Source organism: Anser brachyrhynchus (assembly GCF_964034855.1).
Source record: "Anser brachyrhynchus genome assembly, chromosome: 5".
In the NCBI taxonomy this organism is placed as follows: domain Eukaryota; kingdom Metazoa; phylum Chordata; class Aves; order Anseriformes; family Anatidae; genus Anser; species Anser brachyrhynchus.
In genome coordinates this window covers 58618574-58634604 of record NC_137699.1, presented here as the reverse complement: position 1 = coordinate 58634604, position 16031 = coordinate 58618574, and the positions used below count along the sequence as shown (strand labels likewise).

At 40.3% G+C, this 16031-nt stretch overlaps 1 protein-coding gene across 1 annotated transcript in view; it reads left to right on the top strand.

Annotated features, from left to right (window-relative positions):
* MTHFD1 (methylenetetrahydrofolate dehydrogenase, cyclohydrolase and formyltetrahydrofolate synthetase 1) overlaps window positions 1-14594 on the top strand; it is a 40809-nt gene extending 26215 nt beyond the window's left edge. The window contains exons 18-28 of the mRNA XM_080593987.1: window positions 828-968; window positions 3950-4018; window positions 4550-4661; window positions 4863-5002; window positions 5424-5465; window positions 6502-6602; window positions 7416-7593; window positions 8696-8803; window positions 9979-10131; window positions 13376-13484; window positions 13666-14594. Of these exons, the coding sequence (XP_080450113.1) occupies window positions 828-968; window positions 3950-4018; window positions 4550-4661; window positions 4863-5002; window positions 5424-5465; window positions 6502-6602; window positions 7416-7593; window positions 8696-8803; window positions 9979-10131; window positions 13376-13465 (1134 nt within the window). The 3' untranslated portion in view covers window positions 13466-13484; window positions 13666-14594. The remainder of the gene's footprint in view (window positions 1-827; window positions 969-3949; window positions 4019-4549; window positions 4662-4862; window positions 5003-5423; window positions 5466-6501; window positions 6603-7415; window positions 7594-8695; window positions 8804-9978; window positions 10132-13375; window positions 13485-13665) is intronic.
* The last annotated feature ends 1437 nt before the right edge of the window (window positions 14595-16031 follow it).

Here is a 16031-nt window from a genome sequence, read left to right as displayed (position 1 = left end):
TTTGTATTGGTAGTGAATTGAACTGCTTGGTTGAAGGGACTTTTTGCTATCTGTTCCCTTCAGCCCTTTCCTGAACTGGGATGACTGTGGCATAGTTACAGTGGTACAGAAATGCTCCCTGCAAATACGATGCCTGGAGATTGCTAATCTTAGCCGCTAAACATGCTTTGATTGGGATGCATCTGTCCAAAACCCAGCACAGTATACAAGCTTGTTGTCTGGATTCGTTGTATAATCAACATAGAAAAATGGTCAGTTGGGACTGTGATTTCTCTCATCCTTTAATAACTGTCAAATTAATAGTTCAGATGAGTTGTGTCCAGAAAACCCTTTTTCTATTTACTTGAAAAGGTCTCTAGGGTGCCTAGCTTCAACGGAGGTATCTGTGTTATGTCAGATGGATATGAATTCTACCCTCCATTTCCTATAGAATCAGTTAGGTTTTTGTTGTTGTTGGGCTTGGTTTTTTCTTTTTTTTTTTTTTGTCATGTGCTGTACTGTTTAGTGATGGCTAGATGAGTTAGTAAGCTCAGTCTTCTAAAATATATTCTGTGTAAGTGTTCTTACATGAATCACTAGTTTATGTGCCAGGAGAGAGTCATATAATAGCAGTGGAATAAGTAGTTTTAACTTTATTTTGCAGGGAAAAAAAGGTTTAAAATTGTCAATTTAAATAATTTTATGATTTAAGTATGTTCTGAAAGTAATACTTGAAATTATTCTTATGTATATATGTTTGTATTTGTTTTTTGTTATAATGGAGATGACTGGCCTTTTTTCTGCTAGGGAATCTTGATGAATTCATGTTCTTTATTCATCTCTTGCAGGCTCAGTTTGACATCACAGTGAGCAGTGAAATCATGGCAGTTCTAGCACTCTCTGATAGCTTGGATGACATGAAAAGGCGACTGGGCAGAATGGTAGTAGCTTCCAGCAAGAGAGGAGAACCAGTTACAACAGATGACCTTGTAAGAGAGTCACAGTCTTTAAATGCTATCTCTTAGCACTTCTGAAAGTGCTTGGATTGAAAAGCAGAATGATGATTCTGTGCAGGAAGGACTTTTGGCCTCTGGAGTTACTGAAGTTTTTTTATTTCAGTGTGGCTAACTCCTAACCCAGAGACTGTGTGTACACGTGTTCTGGGCAGGGACAAAGTGATGTACAAAGTGATACATGTGATGTACTGCATGTCAAATTGAAGCTAGCACCATAGGATTAAGGGAGGAATACATGGTGGCTTCTAGATAAAAAGCATATTTCGAAATGGGAAGAATTCAAAATGCATCCTGCTGGCCATCCTGTTTCTCAGGCTCCCTGGAGCGAGGAAAACATTAAGCAGGATCAAAGCCTGGTGCAAATTTAATTACAGATGATGAAATGTCTTGTGCTGGGAGACTGTGAATGCTATAAAAGCTGACCTTGTTGCAAATAAGTGCAAGGTCTCCATAAAGCAGTCTTTGGTTAGGGGCACAAATTCCATATTTCCACTGAACAAAATGCTGAATATAACACTGGTGATGTTTGTTACCAGTACGTAAAACAATCGCAAGCTGCAATACTGTCTTGCAACAGTCCATACAATAATTATTAGCGCAGTTCTTGGTGTTTTTATGGAGTCTGTCAGCTGGAACTCTACCAGACAGTGCTTCAGCATGGTTCAGGGATTAGCCTGTGCCCCAGACACTTGTTCCAGTAAGTGCTTTGGAGATGGCAACTCTGTCTGGAGAAGGAGAGGAGGGGAATTGAGTTCTGTATATGAACTGTGCCCTGCCACTTGGCCTCAAGGCAGAACAGGTTCAGGACTGTTGCTCTAGTCTGCAGAGACATGATACTGGTCTTACTGCTGTCCTGTATAGTAGATTTTTTTCACAACCTGCTATGCAGATGACTCAAAAAGAGCTCTACAAATTAACATGGTGCAGTGTTAATGTTTGTCTTGCATTTTTTGAATAAACTTTTCCTGTGTGACAGAAGACTCCACAGGGTGGGTATCCTGGTCTCTGTTTCCAGCAAAGGTGGAACACAGCACTAAGGCTTAGCCAGCTCTTGCTGTCTGTGAGTTTGGGGAGATAGTTTTGCTTGGTTGAGTGATTTTTTTATTTTTTTGTTCTGCGTTCATCCCACGATAAGTCTGGGAAGCAGTAGATTATCAGTGTGTCCTGACTCTGGCCCTGCGGGAAAAGGGTTGGTCTGGGAACTATTTATCTCTAAGTATCTTGATGTGAGACGTTTGTTGGGCATGAGGAAGGGCATGTGCCAAAGTTCTATAGGCAGTTTTGAGATTTTAGTTCCTGTTGCTAATGTGCTGCCAAGTTTTAACATTAAACACCTGAGTTAACCCCTGTTCTTCAAAACAAAAGTTTCTTTTGCTGCCAATCAATGGAGGCAGATGGAACTTGGGCAGGGAATTCCTTTGTGAGTTTTATGTGGAGTCTAGGTGATAGAAGTCTTTTCATCTCAAGATAGGGTTTGTTTGTTTGTTTGTTTTGAACCTAATTAATTTTGTTTGTTGCAACTGCGAAGTGGAGGATGATATCAGATGTGTCAAACAGGTTCTCAAGTTTTACACATTTGTGCAGATGGTGGCCATTGGCTTGCATGGTTAGGAGTGTGTTACGTGCTCCTCGTGCAGGCAGAAACATGGTGATTGCAGAGACCAGACTGGCACAATAAGATGTCCACATCCTTCTGCTGTAGTATAACCAATGTCATGGGTGCATTACCAGGAAGCTCAAAGGAACTGAGAAGAAATGTGGAATCAAAAACTGACTACTGGTTTTTAGAGATAGGGATGTATTGAAGCACTGCTGACTGACACAGGCCTGAAATGTCATGGAAATCTTGCTCTGTAGCTTTCATTATTCTGGAGATGACTGAAGTTTAAAGCTTATCCATTAAATGTTAACTAAGCTTTCATGTGGCAAGACTGAAATAATGAAACAAAGCAGTGAATGTCTTATAAAAAAAAATCATATAATTGAATGCCGCAATCCAATTGAAATTAAAAGGGAAGAAAAGGAAATAATGGTTCAGGGTTTTCGTAACTGCTCTGAATGTTTGGTACAGTAGCCAAGATAATAATTCTAGTTACTTTAGCAAAAGCTGGGTGACAACGAGTTCAGTTTTCACTGGACTCTGGCCGTTACAAGGTGGACCAAACCATTATTTTTTTCTTCCTGGAACACATGTGAAGTCACAAGTGTTCACTTTGCAGGAAGCAGAACTGCAGCAGGGCACACAGCTGCACCTCAGAAGGAACATGGACTCTGCTGTTTGCCACTGTTTGATGATGCCAGCTTGATCTTTTTTCACAAAGGGCTTCACTTTAAAAGTTATATTTGTGCGAGGGAGTTGGCCAGGATGTAGCAGCTAGTTAGGGACACATTCAGGCCATTATGTAGAGCATAGCTGCTGAAGCGAGGGGGAAAATATCCAACATGATTCTACCTGTAAAACCCAAGAACGTTGACATGCGTAAATTTTACACGTCTTTAGGTACTGCAAAAGAAAGACAACAATGCTATAGTTGAGGTATTGGGGTGAAGAATGCGGTGCAGTATTTTATCATTATTTTATCATGTATGAAATTTGTCTTGAAAAACTCTCCCTGCTTTGTTCTACTGGATGGGGCGCAATAAACTATACATACCTAAGAGTTACTATTGTTTACTAACCTGCTGAAACAGCAGTTGTTTTTTAAGCCTGCACCACAGAGCAAGTTGGCCAAACAAGGTCAAAACCAAGAGGCTGCACCCAGCAGAAATCCTTTTACAAGGATGTAAAAGGCATTATTCTGCCCTGTCCTGAGTAATGTTAGTTACATCTGGAGCAACTGCTGGTTCTGCTCCTGAAAGCTCACCGGGATAAAAACAGAGTCTTGAAACTGCCTAGGAACTGTCTCGATGTCTCTCTACATCTGGAAACTGATAGCTCTTTTTTTTCCTTTTAGGGAGTGACTGGTGCTCTGGCTGTCTTGATGAAAGATGCTATTAAACCAAATCTCATGCAGACACTAGAGGTGAGCCACAGGTGATTTGCTCTGTGTGTGTTCACAAAAGAGCTACTGGTTTGGTTCATTTATCACAGTCAGCATGGACTTACTCTGCTTAGAGCTGGAGGTTTATCATGGTTTCCTATCAAAGATTCAGGACTAGTGTCTGTATGCCACTGGCGTGTGTGATGACACTGAAGAAATGCACTAAACTTCGCTGTGTCTCTTTTGTTGACTCCAGTGTCAGAAAATGTTTTGAAAATCTAGATAGCATGAGCGCAGGAGAATGGCAAAGAGTTGCTGGGATTTAGCCATCCTTTTCCTAAGTGGGTTAATGTCTCCACTTCTGAAGATTATTATAATCTGTAATCTTTCTTTAGTAATGATAATGAATGTTTGATCGGAGGGCTTTAAGATCTGTCTTTTAAGAATGAATTTCTTTAACTTCAAATACTGTAGTACTTAGCTCTTGAAAAGCTACAGATTTGCTAAATTTTACCTTCTGATTTTATCTCTCTCTCTCCCTGCCATTCCCCTATCCCACCCTCCATTTTCTAGGGAACACCAGTGTTTGTTCATGCTGGACCTTTTGCCAATATTGCACATGGAAATTCTTCAGTGTTGGCAGACAAAATAGCACTGAAGCTTGTGGGTAAAGAGGGTTTTGTTGGTAAGTGTATGGTATGTTTTTCTTGTTGTTTTGTTGGTTTTGCAGGGAAGGATCTGCTTTTTTTATCATGACTGTCTTTGTTGTTTTTTTGTCTTAGAAGAAGCTTCTGATTTCTATAATCAGAGCACTGATTTCTCTACCCAGCAACCTTTCACGAGCTTCCTCTTTTTTTTTTTCCTTTTGTTTTTTCTTCTGCTCTAGTTACAGAAGCAGGATTTGGTGCAGACATAGGAATGGAGAAATTCTTTAATATTAAGTGCCGTTACTCTGGTCTCCGGCCTAATGTGGTGGTGTTGGTTGCTACTGTCCGAGCTCTGAAAATGCATGGAGGAGGGCCTGCAGTAAGTACCAGACAAGGTTTCACTTAGGCCTGAGAAGCTCTTACTTGTTCCTGTCCAGTCACTTGAAGCCCTGTACAGTTTGATCTGCTTGTAATTATCTTGAGATCTGCTGAGATCTGTTGTAAAGGGAATCCATATGTCCCTGCTACTTGTAATCTGCTTCTTTGTAGTATGTTACAGATACATAGCTGCTTATTTTATTGTCCTAATTAAATATGCCAGGCCACTAGTGATATTATCACAGTCTTTAATTTGTTACATTGTGAGTGCAGCTTCCATTTTTTTTCCATTTCTTTTTTCTTAGAAAGAAAATAAGCTTGAAGTAGAGTGTTGTATCTTGATGCAGTTGTAGAAGAATCAAGTACATATTGCCGTCATGAATAAAAATCTTATGGGGTACCCTCTTCTTTTTCTTCCCTAGGTCACTGCAGGGGTACCTTTACCAAAGGAGTACACGGAAGAGGTAACCTTCTTTAGCTGTTGTGACAGTTGACCACCTATTTGCAGTCATTACACAATATTGTCATGCAGTGCGTGCCTGGATAGCTAGTCTGTGTCAATTCTTTAGCTGCCAGGGAAATGCTTCCTCACACAAGCTATAATGTCCTTTTTTTTTTTTATAATGATGTTACTTTGGCTCTGCTCTTTCAAGCATTTATTGTACTTGACCTAGCCAGAGCCTTCTGTTTCTCCTGAGCTCCCACAATTGTCTGTGTGCTCAATTTTTCATAGTAATGTCTGCTGAGTGTCCCCTGACCCTCTCAGTATTAGAGTAATTGCTTGGCTGAAATATTGTCTCTGAAAATATTCAGAGTGCTTGTCTAATTACTCTCTTCTTAGCAGCAGCAGTTTTTATTCCCCTTCTGCCCTTCCTTTGAAAGCAGCAAGGAAAATGAACTAAAGTCTATGCTTCTATCCTCGTGACTTGAAAGGTTGTGTGTACTTAGATAATTGGTCTGGCTCCCTTTATATGGCTTCAGCTTTTTAACTTCTAGAGCTTCTGTAGGGATTATTCCTTAAAATGATAGGAAGGGATGAAATGTCTGGATTTCCATTAATAATCTCTGATGCTGTGAAACAAATGTGTGTAAACTGAAAGCTGTTACCACAAACTTCAAACAAATGTCGTGAAATTCACTGCTAATGATATTTAATAATTAAAGAGGAATGTGCCACAGACGAAGATGAGACTTTACTGTGAGGAATTAATAGTCATAGGTATTGACTTAAGAATAACAAAAAGTGATAAAAGGTAATTTCTCCTACCTTGACTTGGCAGTTGAAACCAGCAATCATTAGAAACAGTCAATCCTTTTCTAGCATTCCATTTGAGATCATGTACTAGTCCAGAGTGTTCAGAAAGCAGCTCTGAAAATTTGCCGTGGTGGTTTCATTCCCTTTCTGACACTTTCATCATGAGCTGTGGATGTAGTGGATTTGGGGCAAAGGTTTCACTGCCCCTCATAAAATGCACTTTCTGCTTGCTGTATTCTTTACAGAATCTTCAGCTGTTGGCAAAAGGTTGTAGTAACCTAAGCAAACAAATCCAAAACGCTCGGATGTTTGGTGTCCCAGTAGTAGTGGCTGTCAATGCTTTCAAGTAAGTGATCCAGGGACTGGAATTGATGCATGGGAATAAAATGGTGATGCTTTATATGCTATGTTGAATGCAAACTCTCTTCAGTATTGTCCAGGTTTTGTTTGCAGAAAATAACATTTTGCATTGCTTGAAGATGCTGAATAAATAGAGGAGCTCTGCTCACTCATTTCACGTGCACTCACTAGTTAAATTTAGCTTAAGATCTTATGATCAGTGACTTATCTGCCATCATTTACAAAAAAGTGGCCAAATTACTGTGGACAAGAGGTATCTGTGAGGATATAGAATATCCTTAATATATAAGTTCGTAATAGATGATGAAGTGCCTGCGCTGTAAACCCCACTGTGTTCAGTGGTCTGCTGCATAGAAGAATTGTGCCATGCCAGGAAGCATTTAGGGCTCTGCGCGTTGTACTGCAGAGGAAACAGAATCTGTGTGGTCTTCCCTCATAAGAGCAGAAGGGTTCAGAACTGGTGTGCTAATGCCTTTTTGAGTTTGCTTCTGAAAATGGGAATTGCATTGCTGATATAAGCAGAAAATCCAGAAATGGCTGTCAGTTGTCTTGGCTTTCTGCATGTAGTTCAGGCCTACTTGTTGCTGTCTGTTCCTCTGTGGAGTAACTTCCTTCACTAAGGTGGAGAAGGCTTCCTGTGGATAACCCCTCAGTAAAAATGGCTCCCTGATGGGTGGATGCATCCTGTGATTTCTCTGGGCAGAGTTTGAGTCTTGTTGACAAGAATGAGAAATAGAACAAGCTATTCATTTACTGTGCATACATTCTGGTACAAATACACAGACTTTTCTCCTTACAGAACAGATACAAAGGCTGAACTGGCCCTTGTAGTACAACTGGCAAAGGAAGCAGGAGCGTTTGATGCTGTCGAGTGCACTCACTGGGCAGAGGGAGGTAAAGGAGCTGTTGCACTGGCCCAGGCTGTTCAGAGAGCATCACAGACACCCAGCAACTTCAGATTCCTCTATAATGTGGAGGTAAGAGCTTGCGCTATTGCGGAGATACTTTGTTTATAAGGTGGAGATTAGCTAGTTTCACTAGCTTAGGTGGCTGAAAGTTACCTGAAAGTCTGCTCTGAGAAACTGAGAAGAAACTTGTTTTTAGAATACAACCTTTATTCCACCAGTCTCAAAGACCCAGTTTGTCAGTTCTTGTTCTTTTGATTACTAAGTGACATATAGTTTATTTCTGACGCTGAAAGATGCTGCTGTGACCTGGCTAGAGATGGTTTCTAATGTGACAGCCACGTTCCAGGTTAGGGGGAAGTTTATTTCATGATCTGAGACATGCATTCCTGTCAGAGCATGGACTGGAACAAGCCTGAACACACTTGCTACCTTACTGGAGAGTTTCTGGGTGCACTTGGTGCTCAGGATGAGAATACAAGAGGCTGTGGAACAGAAGATCCTTTTTTAACTTGTTTCTTTCTCTGCAAATGAGGTTTATGGAGTCACACTACAGGTTGGGTGGAAGTGTGTGTCTGTGTGTGTTTCTAATGACTTTGTACTTAAGCAAATTTGGCAAATGACTTGGAGGTAATGAAGTCACTGTTATTTCCTAGGTTATGGCCTAAAATCTCCTTTAATAGCAAGTGCCTATTGAGGCACCTAATGAGGTACCTAACGAGGTACAGTTATGTCATTGTGTCTATTTCAGCTTCTAAAACAGATGCTTTCAATTTTTCTTCTTTAACCTGATTTATTTGTGCTTTTATTTAACAGTTAATTTGTATTCCCTCAAATTATTTTTGTCTGCTTTTTGACTTAAACTTGAGAGCAAATACCGATGTCTCTTGCAGGGGGTGGTAATTAACATGTAAGCACAACTCATAAGAAATTGATGTGTATCTTTTGTTTCTGACCGTAGTAAATTAGTTTTGTCCTCTTAACAAGAGCTGCAACAAGATAAATGAAACTTGTTTTGAATCCCCTTAAATTATTGTTTAGCTTTGTTTTACAGCAAATGGGAATACCTCCTGTAGCTGCAGATGAGCGCAACATACATGAAGGATTGTGAAGCTGCTGTGATGTTATGGCTCTGTGTAGCTGGGCCATGCTGACTTACCTGTCTTTTTTCCAGCTCCCTGTTATAGATAAGATCAGACTTATTGCACAGCAGATCTATGGGGCAAGTGACATTGAGCTACTTCCAGAGGCACAGGAGAAAGTCACCTTGTACACTAAGCAGGTTAGTTTTTCCGTGTCATCTGCTACCCAGTGATGCTTTTCATTTAAAATGGTTGTATTGAACAGTGGTATTCAAACTCTGTATAAAGGGAATCATCACTCAAAACGTGTCCTTGCCCAGGACTTGTTGAATACTGCTATGGCAAAAGAGTATGAGAAGGTGGTGTGAGAAGGAAGAAACACAACTCCTCTGGCCCAGCCATATGTCCCTAATACTGTGTGATGGGTGGGAGAATTCAGTGATCTTTACTTTCCAATCCTTCAGCAATTTGGGAATTAGGGAACTACAAATGCTCAGACTGGTTCTAAACAGTCTCTGATTTGATTTATTTATTTTGTCATGTCCCACTGAGTTGTCTGAACTGTTTTTGAACATGTATACCTTTTTGGCAGCCCCAGCTGTATTGGGGGAAGAGTTCCACAACTGATATAATACTTCTTGTGAAAACATGGCTACTTTTATAAATTTAGAACCTGGCGTCTGGTTGTTGATTAGATGCTTTCTAGTTGTCTTATTGGTTTTCTTCTTTAGCATGGTATTCTTACGAATTTACCAGCTTTTCAGATAGGTTCTGCATTAGTGAAGGGCTGCATCTGTAAAGGGCTTTGAAGAGAAGAGCAATGTTGAGAACAAGCCATGCTTTGTTTACAGTGTGCTTGGATAATTTTGCTTTTGGAGTCCTTTAAATACTGGTGTACATAGGTTCTTGCTTTTGTATCTCTTGTACATTCCTTTACAATTCTATTGAAATACCATAGCTGTGTAATTGCTACTTCCTCACAATGTGCAATTATATTGATCAGACATTTCTAATTAACCAACCTCAGCTGAGCAAGAGCTTTAGTTCTGAGCTGTTTAAACTAACACTTTGGGATGAGAGTAGAAAGTAAGCCAGATATCAAGATATCTACCGCTTCCATACCATTAACCTTTTCCTCAGTTGGCTGCTCTTCCCTTAATACTGGGGAGGGAGGCAGAATTTGGGAGAAAGAATGGGGATGCAGAATGGTCAGTGGATCTGACAGGCTGTGGACGAAGCAATTGGTGAAGCATAAAATAACATGATAACACAGAATGGCAGAATAGTGTAATTACATTTGAATACAGGAACGGTTACTGTTTTTTTCACTTATTTTTTCTCCTCTTTCTCTTTCCCTTTTGATTGCTTTGCCCAGGGATTTGGAAACCTGCCGATCTGCATGGCTAAAACTCACTTATCATTGTCTCATGACCCTGAACAAAAAGGAGCACCTACAGGTTTTATCTTGCCAATCCGAGATATTCGGGCGAGTGTTGGTGCTGGATTCCTGTATCCACTGGTAGGAACAGTAAGTGATTGAGTAAAACCTCTGAACTGCGGGGTGTGAAAAAAAACCTTCATGTGCATTCCAGTTACAAAAGGTATCTTAACTGAACAGAGTCCTTGTCATTTACAGATGATGATTTAACAGTCCAGTGTATTAAATGCCCTTAATAGGGGTTTTCCAGGGGGAAGAGGGAAGCTAAAATAGACCCTTCAGATATTTAGCAAGCCCCCAGTGTATTTCCCAGGTCCCACATCTCTGTCTTCCTGGATTTTGAGGAGTGAGCGAGCTCTCTATCTAAGGAATTCTAGGTACTACAGACTGATGGAGGGGATAGGAGAAATCCTCGCCCCCCTAACTGCCTGTGTGACTTGGCATTCCTGATGGATGCACTTTGCAGTATTGCAGCAGTGTGCATCTGCAGGTCAGTGTAGAACAAAACAACTCTTCCAGAGCTTACAAAGCAAACAGTTTTTGTTGAGACACCTCCAAAGCAAAGCTGACCTGTACTATTAATAATTTTTCAGTCTCCCCTTGCATTTGTTTTGTTTTTTTTTGCGGATTTTTTGCTGACCGTCTGTTCCAACAATTTATTTCCCTATGCCCTTGAGTTTTTAGTTTCTGTTCTTTGAGATGATTGGCATAATGTCAGCCAAGAGGAGAGAGAGTAGCTACAATGGAAGCAGGATCCTGGAATAGCTTTGATATGAATGGGCTGGCAGAAAGAGGAGCTACCTGCAAAATGAACTAACATTCAGGTTTGTGTCCAAAGAAGGAATGTTAGGATGAAAGGCTCCACTGGATATCTTACCTGCACAATCTGTTCTGGGTAAATGCTAACTAACTTGTTAGGTTATTGCAGGAGCAGTTGGAGCAACCAGCCCTGTCTTTCTCTTATTATTCTTGGGCCTAACCCCTTTTTTTTTTTTGGCAACGTGTTTGTTTTAATGAGCTTTGTTTCAAAACCATTAAGGGCAAATGGCTCAGATGCTGAAATTTGTTGATTTAAGAGCTGGATTCTTTCCTCCTTCAAGTGCTAGCTCTCCAAGAGCCAAATACTGAATATCTTTTTTCTTTTAATTCTTTTTTTAATAAGAAAAATAAGGGTTTTCCAGATTACCCAACATAAATAAAATAACCACATCCTGGGTAAAGTCTGGCTCATACATCTTTTTAAGAAGTACTCTGTGTGTTGGGATAAAATGAGAGATAGTGTGCTCATTCCTGTTATTAATGACTTTTTTGCAAGCCAAGATTTAATCCAAACAATGATGTTTTGGATATTTATAAGTACTAGAGAAGGAAAGAGTACACAGCACTAATGAGATACACAATAGAAAGATGTTTGCAGACAGAGAAATTAATGTTTTGACTTTTTTTTTTCTGACGTCTTCCATTTCTATGAAGTTGGAGTCTCCTCTCTGCTCCCTTCACAAATTTGTAGTGTTTTCTTGGACATGCAGTTAATCATGATGTTAACTCTGCTGGAATTAACAGTAAGCCTTCTGGTTAGGGACATGAAGATCACTCTTCTGTGGTGTCTACTAAGCCAGGGAAGAGATGTCATTTTGAGAAGCAACCCAGGGCATTTTGAATCAGATCACTATTTTAAGCCCATTCAACAGGAGATGTGTTAGTAATTTTTTGGCAGCAGCCATTGAACTGTGAGCTGAAAACACAGTAAAAACACTGCTCTCTGGAAGATCTATGTGAAATTTGAGGTGAAATTAATCAACAGTGCATGCATATTCTTGTTATTCTGAAGTTAATTGCAAAGGTATATCATACTTCTAAATTTTCTCAACTTCTGAGCTTTGTGTTTTTCTTTCCTTTCTGGCTCAGAGTTGAATCTGTTGTTCTTTAATTAAATAGTTTGAGGTTTAAAAGGAAATATAATTTCAAGGTGAGAAGGTGTGGAGAGAACAGAAAAACCCTTCTAGACACTTTGGATCTCTTAATGCTTTGGCTCTTGAGAGTGACGTATTCATACAACTAGAAATGAGAGCCATGTCTGAGGTCCACTCCTCTCTGTGGTCCACTCTTCCCTGTCCTGGAATGGAACAGCTATGACAAAAAGTCAGTGCAGTCCTAGAATTCATTACAAAAGGTAACCTTGAAGTGGCTTTTACCTTTGCATAAGGCATGTACATCCTGCAGTGGTATAGTACATATGGGACTGTATTAGCACTTTTAAATGGCTTAGGAAAATGGGATGGGATTCCAAAAACTCCCAGAGTTTTGAGATCTGCAGAAAATGCCTAACCTTGCTGCTGAGCTTATTATCAAAATTTGATTGGTGTGCAAAATGCTTGCTCAGGGAGAAAATACCAGGTTGCTAAAGAGATCTTTAACCTAATGGAGACAGGCATAACAATTACTGGTTGTGAAAGCTGAGGCTGGGTGATGTAAATGGAAAGTGAGACATTGAATTTTTATTTATGGGGTAAATGACCACTGGCACGAACTGTCAAGCATGGTCACGAATTGTCCACCTTTGTAGGACGCCCATGTTAGCGCTGCATGCGCTGCTGGGCTAAACACTGAGTTAGGGAAGGCAAAATTGTCATCTACATTAGTAAATCAGGCCAAGCATAGTCCCTGCTGGCTTCGCATTTTGCAGCTCTGAAAGTGGGTATTCAACAGTGGGACAACTTGAAAGGACTGGCCTGAGGCAGGCATAGTGCAGGCAGCTGTTCTGCTAGCTTTGGTTCTGCCATTGCACAACCACTCTGACTTGCATACCTCAGAAATGTTCCAATCAAGAAAGCTGACCTGTCCATTTCTACTTAAGCTTTATTGCAGTTTAAAAAAGTAAAAATTAAAGCTCTTGTCTCAACAACAATTATCCCTAATTATTTTACAGTTAAAGTTCTAGAATCTTAGAGTTTTAATCAATTGAGACTTTACAGTCTGCAAAGTTTATTAGAAGATGCATCATTTCAATAACCAGCAAGCTGCCACAAGCAATTATTGTCTCCTCGCAGCAAAGTCCCTGAACAGTCGTGTAACGGTTGGTCAGCTGGATGCTTAAGTGGTTTGCCAAATCCTGGACACAATCCCTGGCAGAGGTTGAACTGTATACCACATCTGTCTACTAAGCCAGTTCCTGGTTCTTGCAGTATGCTTCAAAATGGTATATGAGCATCACCCAGCTAGTATGTAGGTGTGCAAGGAGCTGTCGCCAACACAGTTTTCAGCAGAGATTAAGTATTAGATCTGTCCAAAGCTACGCTGGATCTGTTTTAACAGTTTATCTTTTGTTGTCCAGATGAGCACTATGCCAGGACTTCCTACAAGACCCTGTTTTTATGACATAGACTTGGACCCATTGTCAGGAGAAGTAAATGGTCTCTTTTGAAAGGAATTGTTAACCAAAGGTAGGTGCCACCTTCAGGTTAGAAGGCTTTCAGTGTTTGTGCTTTATTTCTCAACTTGAGATAATGGAGTTAAGCCAATCTCATATTATGCCATATGTTTCCAAATGACATGTGATTATAATTCAGCCTGAAAGTTGCCTGCAGACTATATAATAGTAATTAAATTTATTTTTCTTTTTAGCTCCCAGAAGAACACCTGATGAGTCATGTAAACGGAACTATGCCCTGATCTTTAAGTCAAAACAAGATATGACTGAGCTTACAGTGCAAGAAGTGACTGGAAGGAGGAGTACTGAACGATCAAACACTTATTTTTAATCCATAATAATTTTTAAACTACTGTGTTCCAAGCTAGCTGAAACTAAGTATATAAAATATACTTCCTGTACAACCTTCCTGCTTCATAATTGTAGCTGAAGCAGAATACAGAAACTTGGGTTTAGTGACCTCTTGATTCAGTGAGATGATTTTAATAATTAAAAATCATAAAGCTCTGGTGCTTTTTGGAACAGTCTTGCGACTTAGTTGCCTTAGCGGTAGGGTTTTTGTGGAATGTATTATCTTTGGAAGTCTTGTGCACTGTAATATTCCTACGTGCTGTACTGAATTCTATATCCCTGTCTCACACTGTGAGAGAATTGGCCGTGTTATGAAATTGCACCAATTTCATTTAAAAGAGGGAACAAGGAAGAATACTTCTGCATGTCAACTCTCTCCAGAAGTGCTCGCCCTGGCTTCTGCTGTGAATTATTTCTGCAGACACCCGAGCTATATCAAATTTCTCTTTAAGAAAGCCCAGCTATGACTACCAGATTGTATTTTTACTGGAAATTGAATCCCTGGATATCAGATCCGTAGAGACTGGATCTCTAGGCCATGTCTGTGGCTTTGACCAAATGTGTCTGTTGAACCGTTTTATGCTCAACAGTAAGTACGGTTACACCATCGACAGGCCTTGTTTCCTAAGGTACCTTTTTGGTGAACAAAGACAATGTGAGTAGTGATCAAGTCATTTGTAGTAGGCTTTGTCAGCAGGCCAAAAATCATTTTGTAACAAAAATATAGTTGCTGCCAGATTTTTAACTAATACAAATAAATTGGTAAATACTTCCAGTGCTTCTTGGGTTTTAATGTACGCGCTGAGATTAATGAGGAGAATTTATTTCTGTGATTAACTGCATACCGCGGCAGTCCCAGTATTGACAATTATAAGTGATTATTGCAGCAATAAGTTGCCTGCAATGCAGCACTGTGTGTTTATTTTTCTGTGTTTATTTTTGTTTCTTTTCCTATATGGCGTGTGTCATCTATAGGAAATAAACTACCTGAATTATTCAGTGGATTTGAGTTACTCGCAGTTGACTGCAAAATATCTGAATTAAGATGCTAGTTTTATTGACTGCCCTGCTTGCAGCTAAATATTTTTGGTTTCCGCTTTCTTTATAGACTTGCCAGGTCCATCTACTTTGATCAGGAGTGAATCTAAAAGCGTTTGGATTTTGGTGAGAACTGAGAGATTAGTGGTGTAGGTGTGCAACAATGTAAGGGTGCATCTGTAGTACACAGATGCTATATATAGAGAGAGCAAGTTATTCAAGAGGGGAGAATAATTATATAAAAATTACCTGGTTGTCACAGAAGCAGAGACAGAGTAATTTAAACTGTCGTAAGAGCATTTGAGAGACATTCACAGCCCCCTAAAATTTCCTTTTTGATGGTGTTCAGCTGAGAAGTTACTGGCAGTCAGGTTTTCTAGAGTGCATAAAGGCCGTGGGGTCAGAGGGGACATTCCCCAGTTATTGCACCAGTCCAACTGCATGGCTGAAAGTGCCTCTTCACCTGCAGCACCTTGGCGAAGCCTTCCTTTGCAGCAGATTGCCGCAGCTGATGCTGCCAAGACTGCTGTCAGTTCCTACGTTTCATCTTCCTTCTCTCATCTTGCAGAGGCTTCCCTGTTGCACTGCTTTCCTGCAAGTGCTCTGTTCCACCTTCGTTTGATGCTTATGAAAGATGGGATAAGTGCAAATTTATGCGAAGATTAGCCTCCTTTTAGTTCAGCATGAGATCATAGACATGTGCTTGAGAGAGACGGTTCAAGAGGTCGCCAGTCTGCATCCTGCAGGGAGGCAAAGCAGCGGCTCAGGCACAGAACTGTTGGAGGGTTCGCTACGCATGGGGGGACAGGTGGCGACAAAGTGTAAGGGCCAGCAGCAAATAATGGAAAACAGCCCTCAGCATCTCTAGAGGTGAGTGGCAGATGCTTTTCTAACCTGCACTTTAAGCCTAGTAGGAAGTGTATTCCCCACTGTCCCTACCCTACATCTTGCAGGACTGTTTCATAAATAGTTTTTAACTCTTTCCTTTGTGACTAAGTATGGCAGTTCGTTCTTGCCCTATCAAATTGGACACAAAGAATACTTAAATCTCTTTTAACTGAATATTGAAAGGTTGTCTTCTCTTCCTGTTGCCTAGAGAAAAAACTAATTATGTACAAATTTGTTTTCTGTAGGCTATTTGTGGGCCCAGAGCCCTTAGCTGGTGGTATGA